This window comes from Dysidea avara, chromosome 1 (genome assembly GCF_963678975.1).
Source record: "Dysidea avara chromosome 1, odDysAvar1.4, whole genome shotgun sequence".
Taxonomy (NCBI): domain Eukaryota; kingdom Metazoa; phylum Porifera; class Demospongiae; order Dictyoceratida; family Dysideidae; genus Dysidea; species Dysidea avara.
In genome coordinates, this window is record NC_089272.1 from 62,603,692 (window position 1) to 62,623,218 (window position 19,527).

The 19,527-nt window shown below is 35.3% G+C and overlaps 1 protein-coding gene across 6 annotated transcripts; it reads right to left on the bottom strand.

Annotated features, from left to right (window-relative positions):
* Positions 1 to 10,534: 10,534 nt before the first annotated feature.
* LOC136240239 (uncharacterized) lies at positions 10,535 to 19,522 on the bottom strand. 6 transcript variants are annotated; one of them, XM_066031174.1, is made up of 7 exons: positions 18,822 to 19,520; positions 18,296 to 18,672; positions 18,205 to 18,246; positions 17,872 to 18,156; positions 16,524 to 16,547; positions 13,025 to 13,117; positions 10,535 to 10,888 (listed from the first exon to the last, which is right to left on the bottom strand). In XM_066031174.1, the coding sequence occupies exons 1-7, from the start codon at positions 18,983 to 18,985 to the stop codon at positions 10,623 to 10,625; spliced, it is 1,251 nt and encodes a 416-aa protein (XP_065887246.1). In that variant the 5' UTR covers positions 18,986 to 19,520; the 3' UTR covers positions 10,535 to 10,622. The 6 variants fall into 6 exon arrangements, with proteins under 6 accessions (XP_065887246.1, XP_065887236.1, XP_065887263.1 ...); XM_066031164.1 differs by having other exon boundaries at positions 16,509 to 16,547; XM_066031191.1 differs by having other exon boundaries at positions 13,058 to 13,117; positions 18,822 to 19,517.
* Between the last annotated feature and the right edge of the window lie 5 nt (positions 19,523 to 19,527).

Here is a 19,527-nt window from a genome sequence, read left to right on the forward strand (position 1 = left end):
GTTTATACGTCCATGAACAGTAGTTGTTCTAGTTTGTCACACAGTACTTTTGGATCAAGTCATCACTGGGTCTGGGATTTTTTCTAAACATATCAGTTACTCCCTGTGTTCACAGGCTTTAGCCTTCTCACAGGTCCCTAGTGGGATAGTATTAATAATGCAATCATTGCTTTGGTGGTGTTAAAGACTTGATAACTTCACAGTCATCATAATGACATTGAAAATATTGATCTACTAAGGAGTGACCATTATAAAATACAGGATCTGCTTTCCCCAACCACTTACAACTTAGCCTGTTTGTGCCCCTTCCCTTGCCAGCTCCTGGAGTCACCCCTGGCTATACATATAGATTATACATAAAGTAGGCACCATGCAGCCTATTATGCTGGCACAATTTAAAGCACAATAGATGCACCAAAACATCAAGTGTAATGCTAGCATGATAGGCAGAATAAGGTAGCTATTGCTCATGGATAATGTCATTATCTTGCTTTAATAGACAAATTTCATAATAATGAAAAATTCAACTGTTGCCCCTAGCAACCTAAATTTTACATTATTAATGTAGGTGTCAATGTCTTAAGTCACTTCTCCAAGTTTCAAAAGGATAGCATAAATAAGTCATGAGATATGACATTTTGAAGTTGCAATTTTTCCATACATTGTCACTGAGAGGGGCAACAGTTGCCCCTTCTCAGTAATCACACAAATGATGTGATTCAAGGTGTAGTATCTATGGTCATATCTTATGACCTATATACACTATTCATTTAAAACTTGGAGAGATTATTGTTGACATTCACACCTACAAATTATGCAGATAAATGTACTTTTAATTAGTTTTTGCATATGTTAAAATACCTCATTTTTGTGATTGCCCAGAAGGGGCAACTGTAGCCCTCTCACATAGATATGTATGGGAAAATCACAAATTTCAAAATGTCATATCTTATGACATATATGTGCTATCCTTTCAAAATTTGGAGAAGTTACTTTAGGCATCATCACCAAATAATACTGGGAAATTCAGGTTGCTAGGGGCAACGGTTATTTCTATACGCTATAAAGCCTTATTATGGAATTTGTCTATTGATGAAAAGTTGGAAAATTTTTATAACTGAGGTATGCATGACTACTATATCAATAGAACTGCCAAATTTATGCATATAGTTTTATAGAATACGATGTCATTATTAACAGTTGTTGATATTATAGTTTTACGGAAAGCGATGATTTTTAGCAATAGAGCTGGTGCTTACAAAACTGCAAACAGCACCATTTACATGAGAACTATTGCAACCATACTAAGAAATAAAAATAATCAAGACAAGTCCAGTAGGTAGTCTTGAATGACCAAACCGCTTTTTCTTTTCTGTTAGGGTAGGGTCCCTACCCCAACACAAAAGAAAAAAGTGCATGCTTATCCAGTAGGTGCTTGAGCAGACTAATGTCATCAATCTATTAGAGCATACTAATTAATGTCGTCAATCTATTAGAGCATACTAATTAATGTCGTCAATCTATTAGAGCATACTATGCCGTCAATCTATTAGAACATACTAATCTTTAGAATGATAAGCCAGTATACTTGATGTACAAAAGTCTAGTGGACCTGACCTTATTTCACCATTCATTCTAAAACATTGTGCAAATGAAATTGCCCCAATTCTATACAAGTGATCTTTACTCAATCATTGTCTACCAGCTCATTCGCTACTGAGTGAATGGCTGTCAGCTAATATTTGTCCTGTATTCAAAAGAGTAACCGCAATAGTGCAAGCAATTACCAACCTATAGCTATATCTGTGCTAAGACTATGGAACACATTATTTACCACTCCATCATGAACCATCACAATGTTTTAATTGAAAATCAACATGGCTTTCAATCAAATCACTCTCATGTCACTCAGCTAATCATGCACCCTGACCGAAGATACATCCTATGCCTCTTGACCATCAAAAACAAATTGATAATCCTCCTAGACTTCTCTAAAGCTTTTGATACGGTCCCACATCATATGACTTCTGACTAAATTAGGACACTATGGAATTAACAACAGTACTCTTACATAGTCTGGCGGCGCCCCCCCCTTCGCATAGAGTAAGGGTCTGGTATGCTTAGTATAGTGGAGTTGTACCGGATTACCAAAAACTGGTGCAACCAATCAGAACGCTCCACGTTTAATCAGCGCATTTTTGTGTATGTTACGTCAAAAGAATGAATCAAATTCCCTAACAGAACTGAAGAAACAAAAGGAGTTAGCTAATAAAGAACAAAGAGAAGAAAGTGTTATATCGGGAAGGGCTTTTCGCCTTGTTTGATACGCGAAAAACCCATGTTACGCTCTGATTTCCTAGGTAGGGAGACATGTCTATTTTATAAAAGTAGACCAATCCACTTTCGCCTGTGTGAAGGCGAAGAAAGTTCAATATCTCTGCCACAGTTTTGGGTTAGGCACTTCCGTTAAGGCCATTTTCGTTACGTCATTACATTCAAATTAAATTCCTCCAGAACAACTCGGTGATACTAAGCATACCAGACCCTTACTCTATGCGAAGGGGCGGGCGCCGCCAGACTAACTCTTACATGGGTTGAATCTTGGCTCACTATAGATGCTCACAGTGTATAGTTTTAGATGGTGAAACTTCAAGGAACTGTCCTGGTCCCCGGATGTTTTTATTTTATATAAATGTCATAACAAAAGATATCAATTCTTCTCTTCAGTTGTTCACAGATGATTGCAATTGCTTGCTTTACAGAATAATCAATAGCAGAGAAGATACCATCAGCCTCCAACAAGATCTGAACAAGTTATCTGAATGGGCTAACACTTGACAACTGAACTTTAATGTCATCAAATGTGCCATGATGTGGTGCACAAGGACCTCTTCATCCATCACACATGATTACATATTGAACGACCACATATTAGAAGTATCTGAACAACACTCTTATCTGTGTGTCTTGATTAACAGATCGTTATCCTGGTCCTCACACAGATCCACCATAGTAGCAAAGGCAACAAAAACTCTAATTTTTTTGAAACACAACCTCAGCTGCTCAAGAAAAGCTACAGCTACATACCATGCACCAGCTATCAGTTGTGAAATAGCATTTTACGATTCAAATCACGTAATGAAAATAGCTAATAATGAAAAATTTTTGGGATGATAAACAGTGAGTTAATTTTGCCTAGTCGAACTACAATATTTAAAAATTTGCTAGATATAAATTACAACCATTTGTATAATAGCTAGCTGTATTATTAGTTTTGTTCTGGTAAAGCTAATAATATTTAGCTGATATTGTATCACTGTAACACTGTTGAACACAGAGACATAAATATATATAGCTAGCTGTCTACCAATTTGATAGTTGAGTTCCAGTTGAACTGACTCCACCACCTTAAATGCTGAACATTTATCAAAGAATTAATCAGCTGAATTCGAACCTCCGGACTTTAGCTCCCTGTAAAGGACACGCACTACATGTAGGACAGTTTCTGCATGTGGTCTGTACAGATCTACCAATTCGTATCTTACCTCTGAGAATGGACAACCTTAATTCTTGCAACCATAAAAATTAATCAACTGAAGTGTCATTATATGGTCTATAATATAGACCTCGACCTCAATAATATTATCCCATCCAGAAATTATACACATGAATTACACAACTGTTTGCTGTGTGTTTTAATTCATCAGATTATACACAGCAGATAGTATACAAGCAGGAGATTATTAAAGTTATCCATATGTGCATGCATACATGAACTAGCAAGCACAAATTGACAATCAATAGATGGAAATAAAAAAACAAGAGGATAGCTATACAGTACGTAAAATATAGCATGAATTAAGTTAGTGAGAGACAAATATATGCTTCATTTCACCCTGAGACCACTCTTTGAGCACAAACTTGGGCTGTGCTTTAACCAAGAGTATATAATGGTTAACTTATCCATAGAGAAATGTCAACCTGAAGCACACACAAGACACATGAAACAATTAGAGGCTCATGGAGTAGTCTTATCCCTGTTAATAAATTCTGTTGTGTTTTGTGTTTATTTTGCTTGTTTTGCTGTTGTTGCTTTTTTTTGTATAGTTTGGTGTAAAAATAACGGTCAACTTTGGACAATTTCTAGCAAGTCAAACATTATACTTTATACAGAAAGTGCAAAACTGTTAGTTAAACATGAAAAGTTGAGGCAAAAAGTTTGAGCATAATAATTGTGAGCGCAATTTTGATTTTGCACCATTAAATGTAGCCCTCTGGGAATTATACCCAAATAATTTTGGAAATAATGCAATTATGCTGACAGTTAAAAGCAAATAAGATCAAGATACTCTAAAAAGCAGTCGCATAATCTAATAGGACATCAACAGTCTGACTCAGAGAAGCAACTCTTTACTTGATAGTCGCAAGTTTAAAATATGACACAATGAGTAGGACATTTTCATACTGTGTAGGAATTAACTCCTACAAGTGTAGGAACAATTCTTATAACTTGTCTTGTGAATGCATAACTTGGTCAGCTTATAGCTGTTGCATAGTACTATTATGCGGCAAAGTTTTAAGAAAGGTACGTGAAGGTATGGAAATTTATGAGTTATTAAACTTGGATATTTGAAAAGGCTATAAGACTGGCTTTCACATTTTAGAAATAAAGCACATAAAGCTGAAGTATAAAGTTACAAGCATTGACTATACTGAGAACATTCAGAAAACAGATCAGGCCAAGTGTATAATATAATAATGTATGAAAAGCAGTATTGAACAACTCCTTTATCACCAGCTCATAATGGGGTATACGTCTGAGTCAAATATGCTCAAATGTTTGCCCAAAATGCATGCTTTCAGGAATTTCCCACTATTATGCTCTTCAGTGTTCCCATTATGCTTAGCAAAATTTCTTACAATAATCGTAAAACATTTTAATCAGTGAATGCTCTATTAGAGTATTTCACTACAAAATTACTGTTCTATTACAGAGTAAGGAGCTACAGTATGTGCAATGTATTTATTGCAGTTTCTACTGACTGCTCTATTGGGGAGTATCAATCTAATTCATGGAATTAAGCTCCATAGTTTGAAATAACCACCTACTATGCTAGCATTATTCTTATACCGAATTTATAGCTCTACACATATACAACTTTTAACATACTTTTAACAAAGTCAGGACCATTTTACTGTGAAGAATTTAGTTCCCCTTATTTATGTAGTCAAGAGATGCAGAGTCCATGAGCACATCACTATAACCTTTACTAAAAATATGTTCTATAGCTATATATATGCAATTAAACAGAAAGATGGTGAGCATACAATGACTCATGGTACTGCAAACCCATGAGTAGACACCGACAGCCTATTATGCTTTATTTTAAGGTGTATGCACAGTGCTTAAAATTCAACCTATTATGCCTGTGTGTATATGGTTATTCTCTAAAAATTAGCAAAAACTGTTTTTCTTTACTTATTATTGGTTACAAATAGCAGCAGTCAGTTGAAAAGAAGTTTCCACTGTTTAACTAAAATTATATTTATTTAATTTATTACTTTGAAACTTAGCAGCCAAAGATTACACATAGTTTTGGCATGCTGCTTTCAAGAACATGAATATAGAATTTTTTATTGTCTCATTATTAGTGAATGAAAAGTTAGTATAGAATGTTAGGGACTTAGTACAGGACATATTTAGGAGAGATTCTCCTCAGCAATTCAGTCATTCTTCTTGTTAGAAATTTAAAACACCGTTTGAACGGGCAACATCCAAGGACGTGTTTAAGCTCTACTACATACTGTATAGTGATAAAAGTGACATTGACCAGTATGGAATACCTTCTATGCCATTTAGACACAGCTATGTTACCATTGTGCCAAACATATTGTGATATCATTGTTGCTACTAAGTCCCTATAGTAAATTGTCATAAAAGAATAACATATATTCAAAAAGGACCAAGTGCAAAAGAACATCATCATAGCAGGCTACACATGCAGTTCCATGGTTAGGTGCTGCATATGCAAGTTTTCATACTCAGGGGAGGATTCATAATAGTGTTGAATACAGTGACTGTTGTATTAGAGTATTTGACTGACTGCTTTATTAGAGTATCTTAATCTTGTCTTCTGGATCCATCATCAGATGTATAGCAATTAAATTATGTGATGATTAAAGCAGATCTAGATCTTTGCCTATAGCAGGTTTGAGGGTATTTTAAATTGTCACATTATGCTTTTAGCTGCAAAATAGCCTATTGTGCTCATTTTTATGCTTTTCCAATAATATTATACTAGCTAGTTCAAAACAGCAATACAAAACAGCAATACAAAACTGCTACTGTTACATAAATTACAAAATTTAATGAAGAATCCTTTGTACCCAATGACATCATTCAAAGTTGAATAAGCGCTAGTAACTTTGCCTTGGAATCAAAACCTTATAATAGGTACAACAATTATTATTATTTTACCATTGGTAGAGATTGGTATGTCCAGTGGATCAGTTTTTTGCAACTTGCTTCTCTGTAGTGTAGAGGGGCTTCTCCAATTAAGATTACACAAATTTTACCTATTATAGCATACCTGTAATGTATTTTAAGCCAGCGTTAATGTGCCTATCCATCATCAGATGTATAGCAATTAAGGACACTGTTGCATTAGCTAACAACTAGCACCAAATAGATCTGACAGTAGCTACACTGTACGTACAACTCTGAAATTGAGACATGCATATATACAAGTGGTTCAATACCAGCTGCAGCACCCTAATATAGGCATTTTCTTTGTCTTACAGCTGTAGTAAAAAAAGACTGGTCTATTAAGGTATTAGAATAATATTAATCTTTCTTCATGGCCTCACTCCTAGAAATGCAGTTTCGACCACAATATATCTGCTAACTGAGATGGAGAGGGTCTTTAGCTCCTAACTTTCCTTTCGGTCACATATACAAGGTACAGTGTATAATATTCCATCATCTCCATAACAACTCATATTATTTGTATCATCAGTACGACACTACACTGTAAATTCAGAAGTGTGAAGTTCATACTGATGGTATGACTCCTGCGGTTGCTTAGTGTGATGCTCATACTTCAGAAGTATGACGACCACACTAAGTGACCGCAGGAGTCATACCATCAGTATGAACTTCACACTTCTGAATTTAAAGTGTATTATGATGGTGTATGTCATACTTACTACACAATGTACTGGGAGAGGTAATTAATTAAGGACTTTGCATTGGCAAGTGTGATGCACAAGTGCAGTATAGGAATTTAATTACTCCAAACAATAAGTAGTGGTGACTGCTCTATTAGAGTACTTTGTTAACCTCAGTGTACGACTGTACGTAAGCTCTATTAGAATATTATAAACAGATCAGAGCTCTGTATATCACTGTGCAAAAAGTGGGATATAATATGGTATTTCCAGTGGCTTATTGAATACAAATAAGCCTTAATATAAATCCTGCATTATACTCATTTTATACTTTAGTATAATCCATACTATACTATTGCATATATGGTTTCAGTTTATTTACCACATTACCTCAAATAGCTTATATCAAATATAATGCCCACACTATACCATCGCATATATGGTTTCAGTATATTTAACACATTAACTGAAGTCTTACATGAGATTGTTAGTATAATACAGGTTATACCAAGCTTTTTTGTATTCAATAAGCCACTGGAAATACCATCTTATATCCCTCTTTTTCACAGTGTATAAATGCATGGGCTGAATGTAAATGTACAGTGGGACCTCTATTATCTGAATACCAGTGTGCTATTTCAACCACAATAGTAAAATAAGTAATAAATGGCATTAATACTGAAGCGATGAGTTGAATTAAACATTTTTTTGCAATCACAAGATGTTTGTCCATGAATAACCATGCATGATGTCTCAACACTCATGAATGACATGCCATAGTGTACGTACAGTATGTATGTGCATTGTGTAACCATTTACTAACCAATCATAGACAGAACTATATTATGCACCACATAATGGAACGACACCTCAGACCTGTATCCATAAATTACATGTACCCAATCTTTATTCATGCAATAAAATGTGGTAAATTACATCATTATACACTTAGTTGTTTGAGGTATTGCATACATGCAATCACAGCTAGTTAACCAGCCAGTTATTAACAAAAATTCATTGATTATGCAATTTTCAATCCTTCACACAAAGCAAGTTAAAGAATGTAATTATTCTATTCCAGTGATAAGCCAGACTGATGGGGTGACTTGTAGGGATGTTGTTTAATTTGTGCCACATGTACATGCACAGTTTTCACAGGCCCAGTCATGCATATAATGAGTGTGGAGGTTTCTTAGTGAATTAAAAAGTATAATATTATTACTTATACATAGATTTAGAGACCACAAACTAGCCCACTAATAAAGTAATAATCTAATCCACAGAGAAACAGCCAGTTAAGCTATGAAAAAATGGTGCGGCCTTAAAAAGCCTGGGTTAAAAAAATCGTGAAATCAAAGCCTTCATGGGTGACAGCCAAAATATAATTTGCTGCAATGATGTTAATTTTAGCAATGCACACAGCCATTACTAAAATATATTATCATTAACATCATTGCAGTGAGCCTGGGTGAAAAAAATCATGAAATCAATGCCTTCATGGGTGACAGCCAAAATATAATTTGCTGCAATGATGTTAATTTTAGCAATGCACACAGCCATTACTAAAATATATTAGCATTAACATCATTGCAGTGATCTCTTGCAATTGGCCACCACCTTTTATTTCACAACTTTTTTCACCCAGGCTTTTAAAGGCTACATCATTTTTTCACAGTTCGGCTGTTTTTGTGTGGATTTCACTTCTTTTTATAATTATAAGGCCCCAAAACCAGCCTATGGCTGACTTTGAGGTTGTTTTACTCACATTTCTTCTTTTCTATACAGACACAATGATGATTATTGAAGACAGACTTATAAACGCATGAATTTTGTAATAGTCTTATAGCAAGAGTTCATAATATAAAAACTTTTATATTATGAACTCTTGCTTATAGAGTGATAAGAATGCAGGTGTTAAATATGGAGGTCCCTGGTTTGAACTCTGGTAAGGTTATCTTCGAGACTTTTTATGCAGCAGGGACTGCTCTATTAGAGTATCTCCATAACATGATTTTACACTTGTTTGGGTTATGTTTTACAACTTTGTATGGCTATTCAATCTGTGAAAAGGCACTACTACGATGATCAGCCTATGTACACACTAATGTTCAAGTTATTCGGTTTACCCTGTAGCCGTGACAGAAGTTTGATCTTTTTACATCAATAAAATTAATGTTCACAACTTATTCTTGGATATTCATTAGATTCACAGCAAACTTGGTACGTGAATTCACCTTTATGCATTCTGCATTTGTGCCAAAGATTGAGACAATTGAATAAATTACATGTTTATGTTTTATAGTAATGTTGCAGTGTGCGAAAATAAATCAAAGCCCGTGTGGCAAAAGAAAAAATGAAGAATTAATTAAATCGAAACTTTGAATGCCCATAATCAAATTAGTTGTGTGGCCTACCCTACCTGGCAGACAGCTTTAATGCAAAAATATAGAAGGGGCCATGGAGCTATGCACACATGAAACAGCTGTTTTCTTTCTTCCTGTCAGTGTGGTACATCAATTTTCTTGGCAGCACAACAAACTACCATTACCGTATATCTTGATAATTGTTGTAGTGCTTTGTCCCTATATAACTATAATGTACTATGTTCATGCTCTAATAACTTGACACATCAAAGCAATGGCAGATCCTGGATGGGGAATTTGGGGCAAATGCCCCCCACCCGTGGAGTAGTCATAGCTATAGTTATACTTCTTTTAAAAATTAATAGTTAGGCTAATATCAATTTAGCTATAACTCATGAAAATGTGCACATTTTAGGCCATGAAAAGTTAATTATATCTTTCTGGTATTTGTTAAAAAGCTTTCATGCCTTGTAAACACATTTCTTCTTATAAAGATGCACTAACTTTATACGCCAACTTTGTTTTCCCCTATAGCCTGCTAATTCCATGTACTGCTACATAAATTGTCAAATGTGGTGTACATCTAAAAAAAAAAACAAGCCGGTCACGTGGTCAATTTTGGGGAATTGGTAGGACCAGAAACATATAATTAACTTTGCACGGCCTTACTACCATTTATTATTACAAATTCACCTAAAACACCAAAGCAAATCAAACTAGCTATGAAATTTGTCACCCAGCACCTTCGTGCATACTAAGCACCTCTAAAATAATTATCGGGTTGCTGATGTGATCTTTTGTTTAAACTCATGACGTATTTGACAATAATAGCCTTTAAAAATCACAACCATCTGCAAAGGCCAAAATGGCAAAATCATAGTGAAACACTGCTAAGAGGTAATTATTTAATAACAAGAGAATCTGACTCTCCCCAACTATTTACAACTTAGCCTGCTTGTACCCTCCCCCTTGACAGCTGCTGGATCAGCCCCTGCAAAGTGTATACAGTATGATATAGTAGCGTAAACATTGTACAGTATAATGCATGATATGCTTTAATAATTATTAGCTATGTTTTAATGGACTGTTCAATTATTTAAGTGATTCTGCCAAATTGCTTTCATCAACACTATGACTCTTTAGTGCTAAGAATACATCATTCCAAGTTCCATCATGCTTCTCTCTCAACCATGCCTTGAACATTTTCCTACAAGCTATATCACTCTTGCTCTCTGACTTTTCAATCTGATCCAAAGTGTCATCATTAACGCCCAACTGGAGGCCCAGGTTGTACCACTTCTCATGCACACTTGTGCCAACATGTTCTACAAGTTCTGCAAGCTTTGGCTGAGAAGAACCTGCAATATCAACACATCACGTTCTGTCATAACATCTATTCCCTTTGTTACAGCTGTAATAAAGTCTAAAAATATCAAAACTGCACTAAGGCTGGCACTTTACTACATCATCAAAATGGCACATCCCCATTATTTTAAGGACAAAAAACATTTCGTTCCATGCCAGGAATTTTAAAAACTATATAAAATGTGAAGTAATTGTATTGAAAAATAGAGGTGTGCTGTTAAAAAGTAAGTTGCTTGGTAAAAGTACATAACATACTTTTGCTTGGTGAGTTATCCCGCCTAAGGAAGGTTTATGCAATAGAATGCACAATACTTTTGCCCTCATTTCCCTCCAAAATCCCCCATAAATTATCGTAAAATCTGAAGTTGTAGCAAATTTTTGCCACACCACACCTTAGTGTGCATGGGGTCTATAAATGGCAGCAATATAATAATAGTATTGTTTAAAAGTAGTTTGCAGTATGGTGCGTGGGCAGTTCAAAGGCTGCCACCAGTATTACAAATCAGTTGTAACCAGTTTACAAATAATTGTAACATGGCTAAGTACCTCATTTTGGCCACACAGTCTGGCCACTAATTAGTTCAAAGACTTCAAACAAAACCATACACCAGACTAACGTAGGAAGTCACAATGCAAAGCTAATAATGTCAAGGACTGACAAGGAGGTAAATCACTCTGGAACATAACACTGCACTCATCTGAATGAATGGGAAGCAGTAAAACCGCTGAGCTGAGCCTGGTAATCTACCACACGCTTGTTTGCCAATAAATTAAGTTAACCAAGACTATTATAGCGCTGCACCACTCAACAATGAATATCAGACACTTCAGCTACACCCATCTAAATGATGTGGAAGCTGTACAATGGCTGGAGTGATTGGCATCAATGATGGCACCTCGCGTTTGTGCATAACAAATGCGCTACCAATGAATAAACTAGCTAACAATGAATTAACTAACCATCAAGACAGTAATTAGTGAGTAAAATCGTTCCTTGTACACAGCACTCAGCGGTAGCCAATATTAGCCTTGCGTTCTTGCTCTTTCCATGTTACAAATGGGCACCTTTGATCTGCGCACACCCCATACCACAAATCAGTTAGAACACACCCATTCGGTTTATATCTGATTTGTAAACACTTCACCCTCAGGCCAGCGGCCCTCAGGTGTCGTGTTTACAAGTCAGATACAAACCTCATTGGTGTGTTACAATCATTACTTGTATTACGAGTTGAAGCCATTTAAAATGTAAAAACTAAATGCCTTAAAACATTTTAAAGAGTTAAATTCTTCATCTCAGCCTTATTAAACATACGTACAGTAGGTGGTATATAAATGCGTAGAATTAATCTCAAAAATTTTAAAGGACAGTGATCAGTATCAATTTTAAATTCGATTATGTATTTGTTTGCTACCGGTGAAATTGTTGCATAACCGGAGCTATATGCAGCTTTACAGCAAATGCTTATGCAAATACTGATACTGAATTGGATGTCTGCACTGGTGCTACAGCAGAAACATAGAAAAAATAATAAAAATATTTCCCATTTGCAGGGTAGTGAAGCACTCTTGATAACGTAACACAGAAATTTAGATGTACCACAGAGAAATAATGTTGTATGAAAGCAAGTTAATCAATTCAGGTATTTACAAGGCCCAATACTAAGTGTATTGTTAACTGGTACTGGTTAATGTAAACACACCAAGTAAGTCGGCAATGCCTCTACAAAGATTCTAATTTTGAGACTACCATAAGTGAACCCAATTAAAAATAAAATTGTAACAGCAAGATGGTCTAGACATACAATGTTCATGTATATCATGACAAAAATTGCTCTACAATAGAACGTCTATTATCTGAACTAATTGGGAGAAGGGTGTTCGTGTAATTGAAAAAGTACATAAACCAAACATCTGCATTTATATACAGAAGTTTGCACAATTACTCTAATAAAGCACACATTTGTTGAATACTGTAATAGTCAAATTGGTGTTCAGATAATAGACTATTTGGTTCCACTGTAATTGCAATTGCCAAGTTATGGATATTACCCTAGGTATGAGATGCATTGAACTTAACAGAATTGAATTGCTGTAATTAGTCTTAGAAAATAACATGCTGTAATTACCATTGTCGTCAACATTGTATGTGTTATCTTTACCATTGTCATCGCAAGAAATCTTCATTCGTGGTTTCTTTGATGGTGGTGAATGTGCATAATCTTGAGTAATAAATAAAATTAATGAGATCAACAATACATACAGTACAAGTATAGTTTTAACAGCACGTTTAAGGTAACTGAAACAGTTCCCATAATAATGGTTTCTCCATGAATTTTGTAATATAACAGTTTTGCAATGAAGTTATGAACAAATGTTTGCAAGTTAAGTACACCAAACTGCAAAGCAATTACAAAATGCATTTGCATTTTATGATGTTTTGTGAAGTGTGAAAATGAAAGAAATGCAGTATTAAAATGTCTAAGACTTTGGTTAAACTTATAAATATTAGCTAAATTTGGTCGGTTTGCTACACCTATAGCAGGGACATCCACTGTAGAGAGTGTCATTCCAAATGTGACTGAATTTTGTAAAATCACCCATATGGGCACACGTGAAATTATTAGAATTTTCATGTTTAGTAGGTTGCTAATAAGAGCACAGAACAGTTTTGAAAATATCTCAAGAATTTTCTTGTAATTTAAGGTATTGAGAATGGCTTAAAACCACCAACAAGTAGATTTGCACTATAGAGTTTGTGATATGATCATTAAATATGTGACCGAGCCTGTGATAATAGGGCATGTGGGCACATGATTTTTGCCTACTTTTTCACAGTTTCATCACTCATAACTTTTTCTACCATTATGCTATGGAATTGCAATTTTCAGCTCTTAATTAGTATGCAATTAATTGGCATTATGATGCAAGTTACAGAATGGAAATATACCTTTCCAGTACTGAGATATGACCTGTAGAGTGATGGAGTGTAGTTTGTGCCCAAATGACCTGTTTTCGCAGGCCTGGTCACATATTTTAAATGTCAAATGCACCCATATGGGTGATTTTCCAAAATTCGGTCACAAATGTGTTTACCACATAGAAATTCTCAAAGTGTTTAAAATGATTATTCATGAAATTCTATTGAACAACAGTTTGCTGCTGCCACAATCAAAGCTATAAAAGCTTGAACATATTCACAATTCTTTTATGAGGCTGTTGTCATTAATCACTTTTTATACGTACAGTGTAATTTTGTATTGACATTTTCATTATCTGACAGTTTGCACATGCATATTAAGTTATATTAAGTTATATTACAGTCAAAGGCAATGCAAGATTTCCCAATTAGTAATAATATTATGTATAATTTTGTACCATGGCAAGGTGGCTCAGAAGTTTTCATATGGCTTCAACAATGCTGAGTAAGCTACTTTGTATCCCATTAGTAGTGAGGCTTAACTATAATCATTACTGTGGTTGACCACCAGTTTATGTCATGTGCAAATGAATAAAATTATGCTACATATTGTAAGCATAAATCACCACCATGTACAGTACTATTACAGTATTGCAAGCCTCAATACAATAATTATGTTTTTTTGACTGTCGAATATTTTATGGGCTAGCAGCATCAAATATGTAAGTTTAAATTTTGTGCAAAAGCTGATTTTTATACTGCCTCCACCTGATGTTTTTTAGAAAAGCAGTTTTAAACTTTTGTGTTATGTGGGTAGAACTAATGTGTGAACTATAGACCTAATAAAAAAGTGGCACAGCACAACGGTAGATAATCTGTGTAAAAAGTGTCTAAAAGCAAATCCAGCTCCATTTTTCCAGGCAAGCATAAAGGAGAACAGTTTGCTCTGAAGTGCTAAACTTGCAACTCATGGTTTTCAGTATTTCACAAGAGTACATCAAGGGCGTATGCAGGGGGGTTCGGATGGTTCGGACGAACTCCCCTTTCAGAGGAAGATTTTTTAAAAATTAAAAATCACACCAAATCTTATAGCCCTGGAGCTCTCTGTTAGCTACTTGTCCACTGGCGCTCCTCTGGAGGGTCACATCACATTAATGCTGAACCATTGCAAAGCATAAGTATTGCATCACGTGATCAATTGCGCATGTGATGCATGGTTAAAATGGCATGAGTGAAATGGCAAAGGACTGTTCAGTGGTTGGTTGAGACAAATTACAAGGCAGCAGCTGCTAAACTTGAGTGGTCGTGATATACATGTGTCAGGTTAGCACAAACTGTGAATTGTTGATGTATATTTACCTGATGAATGGTTTGTTTATGTCTCAATCATATTGGAGTACAAGCCAAGTCTGAAGTTATTGACCACAACAGGAGGACCGGACAAGAATAATGTATAGCTGAAAAGAAGTATTGCCAACTAAGGGACTCAAGTTTGGAGGGCTTCTGTGTGCTGAAGTTGGCTGTCAGTACGCTGTCTGGAAGTGAAGATTAGTTGCTTTTACAATAGGTTTATAGTTTCTATAAGCTGCATAAACAGCAGTATGTAGGTTGCAGCTAGTTAGATGCACAAACACCTTTTAATGTTACTGCTAAGCGCACATTTTGTGTATGCATCATTTTCGTTCAAACATGGTCTAGGGAAGCACCCAGGCCATCCCATTAAGACATTCGACTTTAAATCTGAACCCCCCTTTAAAAACTCCTGGCTACGCCCCTATACATGGAGTATGCTAGGGGAGGTGGTAAAGTTCACCTATATACATTTTTTAAAAATGCAGCACCCTATGAAGAAATAATTCATAATAATTTAGCACTGATGGTTGGTTAGACTTTTAAAGGTGGTGGAAGGAACTGAAGGCTGAGTTGTAGATGGAGTCTGAAAGATCTGGTTACGGGCCAAGTAATGTACACACAATCAACTTCTGTCAATGCCTATGTTCTGATAAATCAGAAGATAAAGCAGGCATACACAGTGAGGAAAACCAAAAAATTAACTATGATTTTTCAAATGCAGTATAGCATCAACATTATTATAGTACACTTTAGGTAGGAGGGTGGGGGTAAGTGAATAGTTCTCTCTGTTTGCTTGTAGAAAATTATGAATTATTCTTCACAGAATTTTGAATGTTCATTCAAAAGATAGGCACATGGTTGGTCATTACAATACAAAGTTGAAATTCAATACTTAATGTACCATTGTACAGTGAAACATGAATAGACAAGAAATGAAAGCAATCGGCAATGATTTTATTTTCACTCGATTTGAATAACAAAATGGATGCTATTAATAAAATTTTGCCCTTGTGCTTGGCAAACACTCTTATTTTAAAACAATATTTATTGTAAGATTGCACCCTACAGAGCTTATATACTTGAAGCACTTCCTTAAGCATTTACTATAGGACTAAAGCACAAGTACAAAATTATAAATGCCTGAAATTACTGTCAATAACTTTGAAATAAGCACCTATCAGCTAGCACAAGTGTTTAAGTGCTTTCCCTATGTCAACATTAATACACACATGTGATTAGTTGCTATAATTATAAGCAGACAATTTTAAAATGACAATTAATTATCTACATGCCATACTTAAACTACATGCAGTTGCACTTATAACAGACATGTACATTACCTGTGTAAGTATTACCTTTGCTCTCATTCAACGTAGAATCTACGGGCAATGAAATGCGTGTACCACTACTAGTGAAATAGACATATTGTTTCTACACCACACACTGTACATAACACAAAATTAGCATACAATTGGATAATGTGACTATCTCTGTGAAAACCAATCTTATCACCTATTTGTAAGTGTCAACGAATGCCAGTTTGAATCAAGCATTGTGTTTGCCAATGGGTAAGGCTACACATACCAAATTTTCATATAAGTATACCAACTCCTAATATTTCCAGGCTATCTAATGCACAAGTAACTAACCAATAGCCAGATACTGAACTTGAACATATCAGGCAGGGGCACTAGATTCTTTTCAATAATCACAATTACGCTACATAGAAATACAGTGGTGAAAACAGCTCAAGCAGAGTAGTATTGTTAAAGGACAGGCCATAGAAGTCATTGTACGTGCAGTGGTGCTTTAACTGGTATATATAACAGTTTAGTCTGGGTAATCATTAGTACTGTATTGGTGATAGTAACTATAACAGCGGCTGACCTCCCACATGCTATTTAACAACTTCTTGTACAGGCAGACAAGAAAATTAGTGTTGTTGCATGACCTGTCCTTCAACAATACTACTCTGCTTGAGCTGTTTTCACCACTGTATTTCTATATAATGCAATCGTGATTATTGATAGTGGCCCCAATCAAAATGTGGGGAAAGTGTTGCTAAGCAGTGACGTATTTTTGGAAAGAGTCTATTGATGGAGATGGTACCGCAGAGAAGCTAGAGAACATGTAGAATTGAGCTAAGTTGAGTTATGGATCATTTATAGCTCAAAACAGGCTAAATAAAAATAATAATTTACAGCTCTTCTTCCAATGATAAGTACTGCTAAAAGTATATAACACAAATGTTTACTTATTGCTGCTACTGTACTCTGCCTACTAATAACACTTAGAAACTTTACGAACAACTAGTATGGGAAACTATTAATTTTAATTAGTTTAATTTACATATTCATTGTAATGGTCAGTTAAAGTTTTTTATATCTTTATACTCCACTATGTGTGACTACGAGTGTTATTAGTATGTAGAGTACAGTAGCAGTATTAGTGTAAATGTTTGATGTATAATTTACTCTTAGTGATACATATATCCTTCATAGTAGTTTGCTTTAAATATGTATAATTTCAAAATGCTTTCAGGAATTTCCTAAAATTCCCACCTCTTCGTGTTCCCAGGGAGCATCGATCTATTTTCATGGAATTAAGCTCGATAGTATGCTGGCATAGCACTCTGGCCTATTACCAATTTTGTTATGCTGGCATATTTGACGCAGACCTAAAAATTAAGTACTGACCACTCACCATATATATCAGAAACAGGGGGGAAATTTTGCCCTGCTCTATCTACATTAGTGAGAACAAGCTCCAGTTTTTTCCAACAAGCCCCAGTGTCTACTTCAAGCCATTTCTTAAAAACTTCTTTCAAGCAATTTTCATGTTTATTTCGATCAAAGGACTGAAAATCAGCTGCAATGTCATTAATGACACTAGGTTTTAAGCCAAGCTCTCCTCCAATTTCCTTCCATTTTACAGCATACTTGGTCACAACATATCTATTGAGTTCCTTCATGGCAGGCTTGTTAGTTTCTATATATAATATATACAATACAATTGTCAAATGGAAACACTACTTACTATCAGCAATATCATCAATGAAAACTGCACATTCAACTAGTCCTGTGAACACGACATGTACAAAATGATCTGTTACTGCAGCAGTACTTAAGAGGTTGTTTATTTGGCTTCACCAACAGGTTATATGCACTAGGTGGAACATCTTTACGCAGTACAGTACAATACTTAAACAACTGCATGTCACCAACAAATGGCAAATGCGGTCCAGGATCATCTTTGTCATGTAGTGGACAATATATGCAACAATCTGGTGGTGTAGCTTTTGGCATAAGTGAAGAGTGCACATCACCAATACACTGCTTGAGGTGTTCAAATAGCTTCAAGCGTTGCTCCCACAAGTCTTCATTGTGGACTTCATTTCGATGAACACTGATATAACACTTGATGCTATAACTTGTAGAACAATATTGTAGTGTGAAGTTTTGTTTGCCACTTTGAAAATCAAAAAATCCTATACCACGATATATGCTACACAAAATATAAACACGTACATAACAGTTGTACAAAATAATGGCATGCTTTGTGTAATATTTAGGGATTTCAGCAATACATAATAATTATATTGAATTAATATTAATTACTATATTGAATTAATAATTATTATACTGAATTCCTACCGGCAAACCCTATGATGATTCTTGATGGACCATTTTATAATCAAGATCAACACATGATTGAAGAAGTTGTCAGACAGGAATTGGTCAGGGAAATGATACAGTATAACATTGTCAGTAAATCCTTCAACACTGCATGGAGCAACTGTCTTATTGTATATGAGCATGGAAGGAACAAAGAATACTCGACCTGTGTCTGGTAAGGATGGACGAGGAATCTCATTTTCAAATTTAGTATCTTTCTCAACTTCAATAGCAAGACCAAACTTTTCCAAGAAAGCAATAATAATACGTTTGTCTTTAATACGACCAGCCTTCTCCAATAAGTCATCAAGTAACTCCTCTTCCAGTAAGCCATGTTTATCAAACCGAACACACTTCTTGTCCAGGTTAGAATCAGGCAGTGTTTTAGTAGTATACTCATGTGTTTTAATGACAGTGGACACAAGATCAGCAACTTCTTGAGGTGAGATAAACACGGTGTCCTTCAGTGCCTCCACTTCAGGATAATAGAGGAGGATACCTTTATTAGTATAATATTGGAGTAGTTTCAACAATGCTTCTTCATTTGCTTCCAAGCCAGCTTCTTTAGCAATATGAAAAGCATGTTCCTTAGTAATGACAGGATTTCTCTGTGATATCTCTAAAATTTCTTTCTCAAAATTTAAATAACTTATGTATCGGTGTTTATTAATGGTAAAACCAGCTG